At 38.1% G+C, this 17,839-nt stretch overlaps 2 protein-coding genes across 3 annotated transcripts in view; both read right to left on the bottom strand.

Annotated features, from left to right (window-relative positions):
• Positions 1-17,839, bottom strand: part of LOC131064663 (callose synthase 3) — a 154,731-nt gene that overhangs the window by 124,921 nt on the left and 11,971 nt on the right. The window lies entirely within an intron of this gene.
• Positions 2,327-3,649, bottom strand: LOC131064670 (uncharacterized). Its single transcript, XM_057998901.2, has 2 exons — positions 2,955-3,649; positions 2,327-2,839 (listed from the first exon to the last, which is right to left on the bottom strand). The coding sequence occupies exons 1-2, from the start codon at positions 3,273-3,275 to the stop codon at positions 2,528-2,530; spliced, it is 633 nt and encodes a 210-aa protein (XP_057854884.1). The 5' UTR covers positions 3,276-3,649; the 3' UTR covers positions 2,327-2,527.

The raw sequence follows: 17,839 nt of genomic DNA, 5'->3' as shown, positions 1-17,839 counted from the left end.
ATATATACATATATGTATATATATACATACATGTATATATATGTATATGTACATATACATGTATATATAAATATATATATGTACATATATATGTACACACACACACACACACACACACACACACACACACATCTACATATATAGTATGTATATATGTATATATGTATGTATGTATTGTATACATATACCTATATATATAGATACACGCACACACACACACACGCACACGCAAATATACATATTATATATATACATATGTATACATATGTACATATGTACATATAGTTCAGAAGTGAGCAGTCATAATTAAGAATAATCATGCTATGTATATCATAAGAATTCCATACCAAGTTATAATTAAAATATCAAACTGCTGTATGCCTGAACCTGTTATTAATAACAGATCTGCTTCGCTTTGATCTGCTTCTTTTAGAAAGATCTTTGAGTGAGCAGATAGCATAAATGTCCTCCCAAGAACACTTATTTATACCCCCATGGCATGCCTTTTCGTTGAGTGGCTATGCTCTTTCAACCTGGCCGGCCAGTATATTATATATATCATATTTAATTTGCATTTAAAATCTTCACCAAAAGGGGTGCCAAAAGCAAGGGAAGGTCAGCCCTAGCAGCGCTTGAATATTATATTTTTATTTAGATTCACTTACCTTTCAATTTTGGGCGCTCAAACAGCCTAGCTCAGCCACCATAACAACTTATTTTTATTTATTAATTTTCTCCTTCAATTTTGGGTGCTTGAACTAGAAGGTCGGCCCTAGCATCATATATATTTATATTGCTTTGCAGAACAAAAATTTCTGGCTTCATTGATTAATTGCTCCGTATAATTGATCATTCCAAATCTTAATTATTATTATCCTAGTTGGCCCCTTGCTTTATTTAATCACTCAAGCTTATATATCTGCGACTAGGTTTAGAACTGCTGCGTTTAGGGTTTAGGACTGCTGTGATTAGGGTTCTAACACTGCTGCAACCAGGGAGCATGACAGCAGCCAATTCAACAGTGTCCATATTTGCTTGGGTTCCAGTTCCTTTGTGCATTTGGCCACATTTCGCCCATCATTTATAACCAATCTGAGATAATTCCTAATGAGTTTCCCTTGGTCACAGTTTGCAAAAGAGTTGTTCTCCATCTTTCCCCATGTTCATGTACTAGAAGTAAAAGTCAAAGTGTGGATGTTTTTTGATCAAATTCCAAAAACTGTACTAGTTGTTGAAATTTCAGAGTTTCCCATCCTAGTGTACCTTTCTCTCAACCATCACTTTTTACCTTGTCTTTGTTGGAGTTTTGAACTTTCTCTTACCAACATGCTTTTCCTCAGACACTCCAAGACACTTACAATACTTCCCCTTGTATAATTTTTCAATGTCAGCAATGCAAGAATTCCTTTAACAAAACACTTTAGGGCATGGTTCGTGAAGTATCCCCGACATTCTACGTTGTTACCTTATTGGGTTCAAAGTTAAAACCTATCTTTATTTGAATGTCTAGTGGATGAATTCCTTAGTATCCTTGATCCCTAACTCCCAATGCTTCCCTTAACATTCTTTTCAAAGTCAAAGATGCAAAGATACATTTGTTTGTTTGCATTGGGCATGAGGTATGGCATACTCCCAATCCCAAACAAGTGGTATAGATTTTGTGGTATCTTTGATCCTTGACTCCCAATAATTTCCTTCATATATCCTTTCGAAGTTGAGGATGCAACAATATCCTAATTTGCTTGCCTCTAGCATGGGTTGTGAGGCATTCCAAACCCTTGATCCTCAAAACTCCACAACTCTCATATTTTGCATTATTCATTCCTACCTACCTCCTTGCATAGCCCAAGTCATCATTAATGATCAAATTCTATGCAACAACTACTCCAAAGGGTTTTCCCACCCAACAACAATTGTTCATCATTAGGGCACAAATTCACACACAATTAAAATGATGGAGAATGAAGACAAACATGCAATCATTAATATAGTTGTTGGAGTTCCAACTCTCAATGGTCCTCGTCTAAGTTACCGGTTCCGGTTTGGATTCAGGTTCGGATTTGGGTACGGATTCACGGATTCGGCAAAAAAAAAAAAAATTTGGGTACGGGTACCAGTTCGTCCGTACATATATATATATTTTTTAATTTTTTTTTTATATATATATATGTTCAAACTTCAAACATCAAAATTATATATGTTCACAGTTCAAACATACAATGTAACTTTCCCATACCATACATAAATCATAACAGATAAATCATAAATCATAAATCCATAATTGCCAATGCCAATAAATATTCTGATATTGATATATCATAAATCATAAATGTAATATCATATTCATAATTTGCAAAAAAGATAATATTCAAGTTTCAAGTTTCAAAATGTGAAAATGTCATGACACAATAAAGTATAAAGTTAAACATTCAAATTACAAGCCATCTATGGCATTTAAATTCCATATTCATCTTCATCTGAAGCATCCAACCCAAGCCCACGGTCATCAAGTGGTTCAAATTCAGCATCAATTGAACCAAATATCAAATGGAATGCCACTCCCACTAGCTATGTCTCTCTCAAATTCCATAACCGCCTCGTCTATAGAGACTTGGCAAAGTTGTGCAACTGTAGCATCTAAATCAGCACACTCAGGGGCTAGATCCCAATTCCTTGTTACACCCTCACTATATTCAGGGTCCTTATGTGACAACAAACGAAGGTTGGAGTGTACGTAGACCAAATCCTCAGCTTTCTTTGCACCCAAACGATTACGTTTGACTGAGTGGATGAAGGAGTATGTACTCCAATTCCGCTCAGCTGAAGAAGAACTTGCAACCTGTTAAAAGTTAAAACATAATTAGAAATTTATAAATTAAAATTATAAAATAAAAATATGATAGCATCAAATGGAATTGGAAAACTATAAAAATAAAAAATAAAAAGATACATACTTGGGAGTTAAGTTTAATTGCAAGAGGCTGCAAGTAAACGGACCCTTGACCATGTACATACCACCACTCATCAGCATCCATCCCATATCTAGCATTAAGAGCTACAACATCATGATTTTTTGCAGATACAAATTGGCCAAACTCCCTCATGACAATATTTCTTGTCTCCTCATCTTGATATATCTTTTTAAAGGCAGCCCTATAGCCAGAAGCAGCCTTTGCATCTCTATATGGTGGCACCCTCCTTCGTGTTGCAAGCATCTCTGCACTATAAAATTTTGGCGTCAAAGCAAATGCTAAGAGATGTAAGGGGGTGGTCATCTTGTTCCAACGGTCAACAACAATTTTCTACACAACTTTGAAAAATGTTTCCGTTGGGTCATTTTCTTTTCTATTTATTACTTCTTTTATTTTTTCCACCATGCAATCCATGCCATCATAAATCTCGCCCAAACATGGGCGATCAGTATCAGCATACCTAATCATGCTCATGATGGGCTCAGTGAAATTCAAAACATATTCCACATCATCCCACCATTTCTCACTAAGGATCAATGCTCTTACTTTTAGAGCTCTTTCTGTGTGGGACTGCTTCCATACACTCCACAAGTTGTTGATGACCATAGAACTCAAGGCGTCTCGCACCTTCAGAAGTTGTCTTAAGACGAGCGTGTGAGATGTAAATCGTGTTTCAGCAACCTAACATGACATAACAAAATACACAACATATATCAAATGCAAGTCTATTAAAAATACAAATTTAAAACTAAAAAGTTAAAAAATAAAATTTAAAATTAGTAATTATAATTTATAAATTACCTTCAACAACTCCAACTTGGAGAAGGTCCTGAAAATGGCTTGTGACATATGATGATTAGTCACAAACATTTGAATCTCCTCGCCCTTCGCATACAGTTTTTTCACCCAATCAATTTGTGTGCCAAGCTTTTGCATGATTAAATTGAGTGAGTGTACTGCGCATGGTGTCCAAAAGATGTGACCATATGTAGCCTCCACTATAGTCCCTGCTGCCCTACAATTTTTAGCATTGTCAGTTACAACTTGGACAACATTTTGAGGCCCACCATGTCAATGCATTCTATCAAGATATTGGCAATGAAACTTGCATCTTTCACTTGCCCCTCACAATCCACTGCTTTCAAAAACATTGCCCCTTTAGGACACACTGCTATAACATTGATCAATGGCCTATTTTTACAATCTTTCCATCCATCAGAAACAATGGTCACACCTGTTTCCTGCCATGTATCTTTGATGACCTTCAACTGTGACTCTACGGATGCTTTCTCCTTTGCCAATAAGGTGGTTCTCAGCTTTTCATACCCTGGACAAACATAATCAGAAGGTGTATTGCAAAGAGTATGCACCATGTCCCGAAAGTAAGGTGATCTAACAAGGTTGAAAGGAAGCCCATTGCCATAAAGGCAACGCCCAATTTTGGAATCTGCAATCTCTCTCAGTTCTTTTTTGAAGGCAAAATCCAATGGGCCTCTTTTCCGTGAAGCCACAACATTCTGATTCTCTACTGCATCAACTGGTGGGTTTTGCATGAAAGGATGTGAACTAGCTAGTCTTGTGGAGCCAATGCTACTAGAAGGCCTCTTAGACATTGAGCTTGGATGGACAAGAGGATGATCAGTCTTTGCTTTGCTACTTCTCCTATCAGCTTCCTCTTGTTCTCTAATATATCCCAAAACTAGAGCTTTTGATAGCCCCTTGCCATCTGATCCCTTACAAAATTTTATTCCACGCCCAAGGATGAAACAAAGGTGGCCTTTCACTCGAAAGTATGAGCTGGTATACTCAGTCCCACAATGGTTGCATTGCCAAACAAAACCCCCACCACCAGACACTGGCTTGATCATTGTTGTATAATGCCAAAGTGGTGAATCTTGATCAATTTTGAAGGGGGTATTTTCAGTTCGGACATTTGCAATTGAACTAGAGCTTGCACTTGCACTTCCAGTTCCAGCCATTATGTATGATTATATGAATAATGCACCTAAAATGAAAAGAGAATGCACAACATTATTGAAAAAAATTATTAAAATTTCGGTATTATAACCCCATACTATGCATACAAAGTGTAAAAAAATATACAAGACTTCTTTAAAAAAAATTTAAAAAACTTTAAAAAACTTTTTAAAAAAATTTAAAAATTTCAAAAAAACTTGGAAAAATTCTTGAAAACTTGAAAAAAATTCAGATTCACTTATTACCTTTAATGGCTAAATCTTTCTTCTCCGGTGATTCCTATGCCTTTGATGCGTGTCTCACACCTTCGTAGTTGTCACCTTTGAAGAAAAATGCAAAAACTAAGAAGCCTGATTGTAGAGAAAAAATCTTCAAAAATGCAAGTAGAATAGGTTGAATGCATGTTTTGATGCATGAAATGCATCATAGAGGGGCGGATTAGGGTTTAGATGTAAAAATAAGATTAAAAAAATTGTTTTTTAATTGTTTTTAATTGCTTTCTAACCTGTGATTCCTATTACCTTTAATGGCTAAATCTTTCTTCTCCGGTGATTCCTATGCCTTTGATGCGTGTCTCACACCTTCGTAGTCGTCACCTTCGAAGAAAAATACAAAAACTAAGAAGCCTGATTGTAGAGAAAAAATCTTCAAAAATGCAAGTAGAATAGGTTGAATGCATGTTTTGATGCATGAAATGCATCATAGAGGGGCGGATTAGGGTTTAGATGTAAAAATAAGATTAAAAAAATTGTTTTTTAATTGTTTTAAATTGCTTTCTAACCCATGGGCCCCGTTTTTGGGAACCCACGGGCTTGGGTTCTCCCGGGTCCTCCTGAGTTCGACCTGGGTCCCACCCGGGTCCTGCCCAAGCGGCTGGGTTCCCTGTTGGTCCTGTCACAGGACCCACAGGGAACCCAGCCGCCTGGGCAAGACTCGGGTGGGACCTAGGTCGAACCAGGCTCGGACCAAGACCAGGCACGGACCAGGACCAAGACCCAACCATTTTTGGCAAGAACCGATAACATAGGGTCACTCCTCGTGCTTGTTCTAGTTTTCTCATTCAATGGATTTGGTAGAATCTAAGCTTACATTACATGCCACATTCACAACCTGCAATTCTTCCTTGATTCTCGAAGCGACAAGGCCTCCAACAAAGCACTTTATATGCTAGTTAGTTTTCTAGAAGAATAAAAGGTCAATCATTTTTGCTCTCCAAGTTACTAAGGTGTGAAGGAGCATCTAAGGCTTCAACCACTACAAATCCAGTTGCCATTAGATCAAAACATTCTTTATAAATAATAGGGAGGTTAATATTGTAAATGGATGTTTCCACGGCTCCATTGTAGATCTTGAGGGGCATTTTATGCTTATGTTCTCTCTTGCCACACTTGTTGGTATAAATATAATGGGTATTTAATGATTGTCACAACATTATAATTCAATACAAGCCTTCTAATGCTCACTTCCTTAATCCATATGATTTTTTCCAATATGGGATGGATAATAAGAATGTTCAATAATTATATATCATTATTTGTGGTGCATGTTTATGAACAACTCATTCCTTTGTGATTTTGATATTTTGTCTCTCACGGTATCCTATGACTTTGCAGACCAATGAATAGGCATTGATCCTCGAAGTAATGATCCACCATGCACTCTAAATGAAAACATCATTCACCGATATTTTAGGAATAGGAAATTAGTTTGTATGCACCTCATGGTTCAATATTTCAACCAAGGAAAACATTATCAGCAATCGATAATTGTTCTTACCTTTGGAGAATTATGTTGTACAAACCCACATCTTGCAACTATGCAATGATGTGCTTATCAAGATAATAAGAGGTCTTATGAGTAGTATGTTAGTCCTTGGTCTAGAGACAGCTTTTTGAGGTAGGCATGCATTGGGTACTACTACATGTTTGCCTACTTGCACATCTTCAATTGTGATCAATACTATTAAGTACACCTCTAGAGAAGCCCCTCTTACGTCTAGTTGAGCCCAAAGCAAATGAGAGATTAGCTACTCTCAATAATTGGTCCATCATTGCCCCACCTAATCATAAGTTAGATAGGTTGTGGGCTGGCTCGATTGGCGAGGGCTTCTTGTGGTAAAGCACAAGGCCACAAGGTCAAGTCTCCCCAGCCCACATGGTACTGAAGGACATGTCACACCAACGTCATTGGTCATATTAAAAAGTTTACCAAGCGCACTGCAGTTTAAGGGGGGGCTACCTGTTGATGTGTATTTTGTACACGACCTAACATAGAATAAAATACCCAGAGGTATCTTATCCTCTCTTGAATAAAGCCTACGAATGCTAAAGATGTCGCGAAAAGGATCAATAGGGATGACTTCAAGGTTCTTGGTTGTAGGATCTCTACGTGTGGATAAGCACCAATGGTCGTTGTGTATGCTGTTTCTTCAAGGGGCCTTATGTACTTTTAGAGAAAGCTTGTTCGTATTACTCTCTTTTCAACTGCAGGAACAGGATTTCCCTAACACTAACAAATTTTCAAAAAATGTCAAAAGATAAGGGTTTCAAGGAAGAGATACTTAAACTATTCCTAAGAATGACTCAATGAAGACTAGACTTGATAAGATTCTACCAATTTCAGTTTCGCCAAGAAATTACAACTCTACTGGAATTGATGCGATCTTCTAAGGGGATTCAATAGTTTTTCAAATCATCAAGGATATAGATACTATCATAGAGATACATATAAATACTTCCAAGAATGATTGAATTCTTAATCAATCTCAAGGTTTCCAGTTGACCACACAAGGCATCCTTACAATCAGTAAGAAGCTAGTAGTTTGGAATGTGAATCTTACCAAAGATCAGGCACAACACTTAAGTCTTTCAAACTTAAACTTAAATTCTATTTCAACTGAGAGTGATTCAAAAAGATAAACAATCATGAAGATAGCCACAAGTATTACAATAAAACACCATAACTTCAATATTTTATTGATCTCAAAGCCAAATGGACAACAATTGTTCAAAATTCTTTCTTCACTACTCAATCTTACTACACAATAACTTTCTTCTCTCTAAGCTCTCTCTCTTTCTCTAACTTTTTCTAACTATCTCCTTGAAATGAAATGAGTGAGGGTATATATAGCATCCTCAAATACAATGAATGGCCCAGATCAAAAGAAGATCAACGGCTGAGATTTTGACAACTAAACCCTAATTAGGGTTTGTTACAAAAAAGTCCCCATTTAGATAAACATCACCAATCCATAGCCAATAAAGAATTGGCACAAAAACCGAGGAGACATAGACAAATAGGAATTAAGCTACCACCTCATCCTATAACAACTTTTCATCTAGAATGTTGTTCCCTTTCCTATGCTCTTTCTTAGCATATTCAATGAATCTGGACACAATTCCCTCAATCTTAGCAAAGGGAATCTCAGGAAGATTTTTCATTCGTTCTTCCAAGTGAAGGACTTGATCAAAAGCAAAGAGAACACCTGTCTCCCATCCAGGTTCAAGTTCTTTGGTCTTCTCAATCAGGAACATAGTAGTGTACATCTGATCTCGTTGCTTATCTGTGATGATGCTCTCTTCTTTGCAACAGATGACCTTGACTCTCTCCTCCAACTCTTGGATGTCCACATTTGTCTCAATCTCGATCCACCTGTCAAGAATGGTACACAACACCTCAAACACCTTATCTTGAATTGGATGAATGATACCTTCAACTCGACTGCATCTGGTGTTGATGTCTTCAAAAAGGACCTCTTTCATCTGCAGCAGAGCTGACCATTGTAGGAGGTTATGGGTTCCTCCATCCATTATCTTTTCTTGTGCCAGAATTCGTCTTGGTGTTTGTCTTATCACTTGTAGGACAGGAATGATAACATCTCTAGTGTGAGTGAATGCAGCTACAGTTATCATTAGATTATGGATTATCTCAAGGACCTGGATAGCTCGATGAACTGTCTTCATCATTCTTGTTGCAAATTCAACGGCTACCGTGTGGGATTTATCAATCCAAGAGCTCATAAGCTGAACCAAGCTCTTCACCCTTTCTGCCTCCCCAACTGATTCAAGAGGGAGTGCTTGTAAAGGAGATACTGTTGGATCCTGACATCTCAAGGGCTGATTAAGGTGACTAAAATAGTTCCTCCAAGCACTGACCTCCCTTTCAAGCCTCTTATTCTTTTCCATTTCTTCTTTGAGTTTATCTTTAAGTGCTTCAAATGAATCAGTTGCTTCTTCCATCGCTTGTTCAGAGGTAAGTGGACCAAGCTCAAATGTTTCTAAGTCATACTCATCTGCAAGAATCTCATCCTCATATTTGTCCACCACTGGTGTAGCTACCTGCACTTTCCTGGATCCTGTCTCATCTCTAATTACCTTAGACATCTTTGTGGCCTTCTTCTTTTCCATTACCTCATGAGAATTTCCTATAAGGCTTTCCAAGTCAAACACATCTTCTTCCTCTTCAACCACAACTACCCTTGTCAGTCTCTCTTTCAGCCAATCAAGAATGGCAGATCTTGTTTCCCTCACTTGTATTTCTTTAGGTAGTGGTCTATCTTCCCGGAAAGGAGATGTTGCTTCATCATCATTCTTTTCTTCGTGTTGCTCATTAGCATCAACTTGGGGAGATTGACTTGATGAATGCTGAGGTGTCTGTCCTTTCTCTTGTTTATCATTTTGTACCATGGATTCCATAGACTCATCAACTTCATATACTATCTGCCTCTGATCTTTCCCTTGACTCGCCTCCTTTTCATGCCTGGAAGATGTGCTTGGTGGGTGATCAGGGTTTGTTTTCTACTTCTTCTTGGAAGGCTCTTTCTTCTCAGGTCCTTCTTTCCTCTTTGAGCCTTTGGAATGAGAAGTATTCTCACTCACACTCGCTTCTCTTTCTTCTGGCCTTGCCTCCAAAGTAAATGTCATTGATACATTTTGCTCCTTCAACTTTTGATGTTGTACATCCACCCATCTGCGAGTGCAGGATAAAACGGGAGTCATCAAAGCCCTCAAGTCTAAAACCTCGGGTTCATTCCAATCTATCTTCACTTCTTTGTCCTCTTTCTCATAGGACGACAAGAGGTATCTACCATTATCCTGGGCTTGATCGGCTACTCTATAAACTTTGCATTTCCTGATGAGATATAAGGGTAGCCTGGAATGCATCTTTCTTTTAACCTCTAAATCACCTGGGAGATTCATCCAAAAGTCCTCCACCTGAAACTCATGTTTGTACTTTCTACCGACTGTCTCCTCCATATAACCATGAGGGTCAAAGTTTTCTCGTGAAGCAAAGGATGTGAATGAGTATAAAGATAATTCCTTCTCTGCATCTTCCGTGGCTTGAGTATTAGGACACACCTCAACTGAGTTCCCTAGTATGATGGGCACGGGAATCCCATTTCCATGCTTGTGTTCGGATGCCTTCGCATAAGCTGTCAACTATCTAGTCACCTCAAGTAGCACTATCCTGTATGTTGGATATCTTTGCAACACGTAGGGAGGTGAAGGACACCCGTGAACTCTGATGTATGTGAACTTTTGAAACTGGATGAACCATGCGCCATACTTCTTCACAAGTTCTTGTGCATCCAGAGACAGTCGATTGTGAATTCTTCCTTGCAATATCCTGGTAATGTTCATTGTGAAGGTGTCATTGACTAACCTGTAGTCACTTCTAGGCGAATGATGCAGATGAACATAAGAATCACAAACCCTTATTTCTCCGGGTCCTCTTCCAATCACTCCTCTGTGAGGTAGCCCTGCATATTCGAAACTCCTGATCAAGGCATATATAACATATGAGCTCATGTGGAATGATTTGGTGGGTCTTAGCCTTCTTAACTGTACGTCCAGACAATTGCTAATGATTCTGGCCCAATGAAGCATTCCCTTTCCTTGGACTATCACTTGTATGAAGAAGAAAATCCACTTTTCGAAGAAGGCGGCTTGAGAAGCACCTGTAACTCGATTGAGCAAAGTTATCAAGTCTCTGTATTCCTCCTGAAAGTCGATCCTATGTGGTGTATTGGGAATCTTGTTCAGACGAGGCCGACTTTTGAGCAACCAATTCTTATTAATGAAGTTCAAACAGGACTCAGGATCATCTTCATAGATCGAGCTGGCTCCTTCTAAGCTTTTGTAAATCATATCTTTATGGTCTGGAAGATGAAGAGCTTCACTTATAGCTTCCGCTGAAAGGTAAGCTAAGATGTTCCCGTCTTTGGTTACGATCGTCCTTGATTGTGAGTCATAGTGGCGAGCACACTCGATCATCAACTCATGACACTTGACTGCGGGAGGGAAACATGCCGCCTTGATGATGCCACTCTCGATTATCTTCCTTGCAACAGGTGATGGCTTGCCAATGTAGGGGGCCTCTCGAAATTTCTTCACATTGAAGTTTCCTAAGTTGGTGTCTCCAATATTACTCCACTTGGACACGATCCTGGTCTCCAATTCGTCGCTCTTCTAATCTTCCTTGATGGGAGCCTGCCAGCTAGTAGACCCTCCGGCTTTGGGGGTCGTCATGTGATGCCTACACAAAAGATTAAAGTTGGTCTTTGAGCATCATACCTTAAAGCATGGAACTTAAGACCTTTTCAAGGGAATAGTTCAAAACATTAATTTGAAAATGACATGATAACTCAAGAATTATGAATTTTCAAATTATGAATGAAAATCAGATTGCACAAAACTTAGATTTTCAAAGGATTGCTATGAGATCAACACAAGTCTTGAATATAAACTTCAAAAATTTTAATTCTTCATACCCTCCTTCTTTGAAAGCTTAACTATCAACCTTGGAAAAAATGAAGAAAGAAGATCAGACTTTGCTGGATAAGGATTGAATTGCTGACCTTCTTGGATGAATTATGTCTTAATTAACCTTCAAAAGAGCTTCACCTTCCACTAGCTTTTCAAAATCTGGAAATTATCCTTCAAACAACTTCAAAATCTGGAAATTTAGCCTCCAACTCAGTAAGAAATTCGCCTCCAATCTGCTGGATTCCGCTCCTCCAATCAGCTCCTCAAAATTGCATTTAAAAGGAATGAATGAATGATTTGAAATTTGAAACAACACTCCTTTATATAGGGCGCTCACCCTAATCCCTTCAAGGCCGACTTGGCAAATAGGGGATAAAAATAAATAAAAATCCCTTCAAAAGGTGGCCGACTTGTTTGTAAAGGCACAATAATGATTTTGAGCGCTTACCTTTTACTTTTTTAAAATTAAAATTAATTTTAATGCCTCCAAGGTGGATTTTTTAATTATTCCAAGGCCTAAAAATTAATTAATTAAATTGCCAATGCCTTAATTAATGCGAATTTAATTCAACCTCCCAAATGTCCTGAATTTGGCTAATTTAGTGCAAATTGGGGAATATCAAGGTTTGATCAAGGCTTAATGAAGTTTTCTAATGATTTTGCCCTGGACCCTCTGGAAGGGTCAGGAGCAATTTTTTCAATTTGGTCCCGAATATCCCATTCCTTGACTCCAAAATCTCCTGGAAGGTGAGTTCATACCCAATTAAAGTCTTGCATTTCAAATTTTGGTATTTCACATGAGGAAATTAGGTGAAAATGTGGATTTCGCCCTGGGCCCTCTGGAAGGGTCAGGAGCGAAATTCTCTCCTGAGCTCAAAATCCTCATTTTTGTAAGTCCAAAACCTCACCAAGGCATTCCAAATGGCATCTTTTACTGAGGTCCAGGCTTAGTCTCACTCAAATCTCAGAGAAAAAGGTGAATTTAGGGTTTTTCGCCCTGGACCCTCTGGAAGGGTCAGGAGCGATTTTTCTTGTTTAGGCTTACTCCTTCATCATTTTGACTCCAATCCACCTCACAAAGTTAGGCAATGATCCTCTTCATTCACTTCATGCATGCTTGGTTTGTTATTGTAAGGTAAAATAGGGGTTTTTAAGATTTTCGCCCTGGACCCTCTGGAAGGGTCAGGAGCAAATTTTGAGTTTTAGGCTTATTCCTTCATGCTTTTTAACTTCAAATTACTTCTAAGGCATAGATCATCATGCCTTACTCCCCTTTAAGTCCAGAAAAGCGAAATCTTGTCTTAAATTTGCAAGAAAAAGGGAGAATTCAGAAATTTCGCCCTGGACCCTCTGGAAGGGTCAAGAGCGAATTTCTTCCTTGGCTTCAAAACTTGCATTGATGGCAATCCATTTCCACTCTAAGGCAATCCAAATGCCCTCTCACTCCCATGTCTAAGCTTGGTTTATTCCAAAATTTGGAAGAAAAGACAGGTTTTAGGATTTTCACCCTGGACCCTCTGGAAGGGTCAAGAGCGAAAATCCTTTTCTAGGCTTGGTTGCTTCCTCTTGACTATCTCAATTATCTTCAAAGGGCAAAACATACCTTCTCACACCCATTCAAGCCATAAAATCTAAAAAGTTGCCTTGTCCTTGCAAGAAAACAGGTGTTTTTTAGGAATTTCGCTCTGGACCCTCTGGAAGGGTCAGGAGCGAAATTCACAATTGTGCTCAATTCCTTCACCTCTTGATAATTTCTTCCAACCTCAACATATTCCCAGGGGTAATTCCTTCTATGTTTCACCTTATCCCTTATTTGACTTAGCAAAATTTGATAGTAAAGAGTGTTTTTGAGAAAATTCGCTCTAGACCCTTTGGAAGGGTCAGGAGCGATTTTCACCATTTTGACCAAAATCCTTCATTTTTCTCCTTGAAACTTCTTTGCTAAGCGGGATTTCACCTTTCACTTGTGCTAGGAATAGGATTTCATATCCAAGAAAGGCTAAAAAATGAGCTTATAAGGGATTTCGCTCTGGACCTTCTGGAAGGGTCAGGGGCGAATTTGCCTTTCTTGGCTAAAATCTCCATCACTCAATGCTATCGAACACCTCTCAAAGCAAGATCATATCCATTCCTCTTTTCAACATGCTTTGGGCATCAAAATTTGGTCAAGCAAGGAAGGAAATGAGGTCTAGGAGGATTTTCGCTATGGACCCTCTAGAAGGGTCAGGAGCGAAAATCATGATTTGGGCTTGATTCTTCCTTTTTCCAACTCAAAATCACCTAAAGAGGAAACTAAACAACATCCTTCACCCAATGGATAAGGTCTTAAGCCAAAACAAGGTTAAAAGAATAGGCTTGCAAGGAATTTCGCTCTGGACCCTCTGGAAGGGTCAGGAACAAAATTTACCTTCTTGGCTAAAATCTCCATTTTCATCACTTCTAAACACACCTAAGGGTTCCAACATGCTCATTCTTCCTTTCATCATGCCTTTAACACTTCAATTCAACCAAACCAAGCAAGAAATACCTCCTATAAAGTTTTTCGTCGTGGACCCTCTAGAAGGGTCAGGAGCGAATTCCTCAATTTAGGCTCAATTCAATCATCATTTCAAGTTGATTTTACCTCTCAGGAAAAAGACACTACTCCTCTTTCATCCATGCCAAGCTTGACTAGATTTTTGCAAAAAAAAATAGAACGATTTGAAAATTTTCGCCCTGGACCCTTTGGAAGGGTCAAGAGCGAATTCCCTCTTGGGCAAAATCCTTCATTTCTTCATGACTTCCAAATCTTCAAATGTATCAAATGATGTCCAATCTTTCCCCAAAGATACCCTACACATCACAATTTAGCCAAAGTCGGTGAAAAATAAGCTCAAATAAAATTTTCGCCCTGGACCCTCTGGAAGGGTCAAGGGCGAAATCTCCATTCTAAGCCAAATCACTCAATTTTTCAAGTTTGAAACCATCTCACCAGGCAAAGTTAGATCATTTTCTAGGCTAGGAACAAGATTATAAGTCTACTCAAAGCGAGAAATTGTATTTAGGATGAAATTCGCTCTGGACCCTTTGGAAGGGTCAGGAGCGAAAATCCTCTTTCAGGCATCATCTTGCTCTCCAAAATCGATCAAATCCCTCTCTAGGCAAGAACACATAAATTCATCTTCAAACATGTCAAAACTTAGCCAAAATTGTGAAGGAAATCCAGTTTACAAAGATTTTCGCTCTGGACCCTTTGGAAGGGTCAGGAGCGAAAAATCAAGCTTTGAGCTTAATTCTTGACCTTTTAAACCCCAAATTTCCCTAAGAGGTAAGCAAAGACCTTCCTTCATGCATCCCCATCAAAATTCTGTCTTTCATCAAGCTAAAATGAGAGTTTTTCAAAATTTCGCTCTGGACCCTCTAGAAGGGTCAGGAGCAAAACTTAGGTTTCCCGGCTAGATATTACCTTGATTCACTTCATTCTCCCTTTAACTTAACCAAATCAACTCCCTTTCTTCACTGACTATGCTTAGCTAACTCAGACTCAGAAACAAACAGGACCTTACCAAGAAAGACCACCTTTCAATCCTAACCTGACATGAGACCTATTCACCCTGCCCCTGACCTAACCAACTTGACTCCCTTGAAAGGCATGTTTCATTCTGGCGATCTTGAAGTCTCAAGCAAATGACTAACAACCCCAAAATTTGGCTAGACTTAGCTTAAAAAAAAAAAAAAAACGAGCTTCCAAGGTTTAGCCCTAACCCAGCCAACCCAGGTAGACCACTCACTCACTCAAAATCCTAAAAGCAGAGAGAAAAACAAGCAAAGAGAAAGCAAAACCAAAAACAAAAGAGGGGTCCCCATTCTAATGGGGCGATGTGTGAAATGGTCACAACACTACCCGATTCCTACAGTGTAAAAAAAAAATCATACGTTAGAGGTTCATTGCTCTTAATTTGACACCCTAGCGTTCCAAAAAGACCTATCTAGGGATTTGGGAACCAACAACTCTACGCACCAACAATAAGCTATTAATTGATGGTAGTTAATTTATGTTTTTCATTGTTTTCTACTAAATACAAAATATTTTTCTATTAGTAAGCTAAGGGTGTCAATGGATACCAATCTCAAACATAGCCATTACCCAAGCCCAATCAATGGAACCATAAATGGGGAGCCCATCCCCCATTAACTAATAGTCCAAGCCTACAAGCACAACAATCCATTACGTGCACAAGGTTAACAAGCTCACCAACCCTATGGGAGCTTGAATCTTGAAAGGCACTTGAATCTAGGAGGGCAATAAAGCAATGCCCCATAACCAACTAACCACAACCTCATCAACTAAATATAGACTCATATTACCCTTGGAAGAATATTATATTGTCTTTTCTTTTTTCTAGGTTACTTAAATGGCATATCATTTGCACCTAAGGAAAATTGTGGATATCCAATATTTGTATGTATCCTAGGTTTTGTATGCAAGTTACATTTTTAACATTAATGACTTTGTCCAAGCAGTTGAGCTCAATTGGTTGTATCATTAGGTTCCATTATGGAGACCCAAGTTCAAATCAACAAAGGATCTGACTCTTGGTATTCCATCATTGGCTACTAGTGTGGTTGTGATACCTAAAGTCAGATTTCTAAGTTGCACACATTAGTCTTCTATTGTAGGTTTCTCATGTGTTTGCTCAAAAGGAGCTAGTACTAGTCCCATGTTAGTGCTCACAAAGAGCTTGTATTGGTCTCATTTTAATGATCATATGAGCACAAAATTTGGTGACAAATTGCAATACTGAAAATATGTGTCTACATATGACTTTGGAGTCCAAATAGAGTGGTACTATGGTCAAATCTCACCCTAGGAATCATAGGTCCTACTCCACTTGATATTCATAATGTGCTCGAAAACATGTTTTGCATATATGTGCAAATTGAGCATTGTGTCATATCACACTTGACAATATGTTTTGTATATGTCCATGCGGTAACACACCTAGGATTGATTGTTCAATTATACAAAAAAATAATTTAAATTATAATGAAAATCTATCATATCAAATAATAGTTAAACTAAACGAGTCTTGTAAACCACATACACATTCACTAATTTAAAGGCCTTTCAAAAATCTAACAAGATAAAATTGGTCCCTTGTACAAGTCTCAACATACTTTCTGTATTTAAAAACCTTTCCTTTGAGCAAGTCCAATTCACTCGTGCAAATTTGAGGTCAATTTGGTAGTTTATAGCACGATAGCTGTAATTGAAGATTTCTTCAAAAAAAAGATATTGACTGATTAAATTAAATTAGATAAGCCAAATTCCACCTAGTAAATTTGAAGTCATAGTTATACAACTCATGTTGGGAATGTTGTCATTAAAGTCAAGTAGGTAAGAAGACAATGCCATAGACAAGTTGTCATTGATGTCAAAGATGAGTAGGCATATTGCTATCATTAATATCAAAGGAAGAATGAAGAGATTGTTTGCATATTTGTCATTGATGTGAAAACAAATAAAAGTATGGAAGTTATGAAAAGTTCATTTAATCATGAACGTACATCAATCATACATTGCATAGATAGAGGTTCTTCAAAAGTTACCTACAGTCGGTGATTAAAGATTAAAAACAGTGATTAACATGGCAATGATGGACAACATAGCAGCAACTACAATAAAGAATGGACAAAGATATGAATAAAGATATGATTGAAGACATTTAAGTTTAAATTAAAGATTTAAACCTATTATACCATGACAATGCTTCCTTGATGAATATTAGCAGCACCATATTACAAGCTACCCAAGACAACACAAATTGGAGGTAGTCTAAAATCACCCAAGTTCATCACAGCGACTCACAGATTTCCCAGGACAGTAAATAGAAGACTTATAAGGCAAGGATAAGAAAGGATAATAAAATGTAGAGATATTCTAAAGAAGAAACAAATAGAGATTATGAATAATATGTTATATGCAGCGATCCATAATGTCAACGAGCACATGTATGCAGCAGTTGTATGCAGAAATTCATTGTCGATATGCAGTGATTAAAGGCATCGACTGGTGTTCTTTATGCTGCCGACTTCATTAACAAGGCCAATTACCATTAATGAAACAGAGATTTCATCAAGGACAAT

The sequence above is a fragment of the Cryptomeria japonica genome, chromosome 1 (assembly GCF_030272615.1).
Source record: "Cryptomeria japonica chromosome 1, Sugi_1.0, whole genome shotgun sequence".
In the NCBI taxonomy this organism is placed as follows: Eukaryota; Viridiplantae; Streptophyta; class Pinopsida; order Cupressales; family Cupressaceae; genus Cryptomeria; species Cryptomeria japonica.
The sequence above is the reverse complement of the archived record's forward strand: the minus strand, read 5'-3'. Positions and strand labels throughout refer to the sequence as shown.

Bases quoted from the DNA above. Each gene is read 5' to 3' on its own strand.
- LOC131064670 (XM_057998901.2), bottom strand. From the start codon at position 3,275: ATGACCACCCCCTTACATCTCTTAGCATTTGCTTTGACGCCAAAATTT. The intron at 2,840-2,954 runs GTATGTATCTTT...AACTTTTAACAG, and splicing joins CAATTAAACTTAACTCCCAA to GTTGCAAGTTCTTCTTCAGC.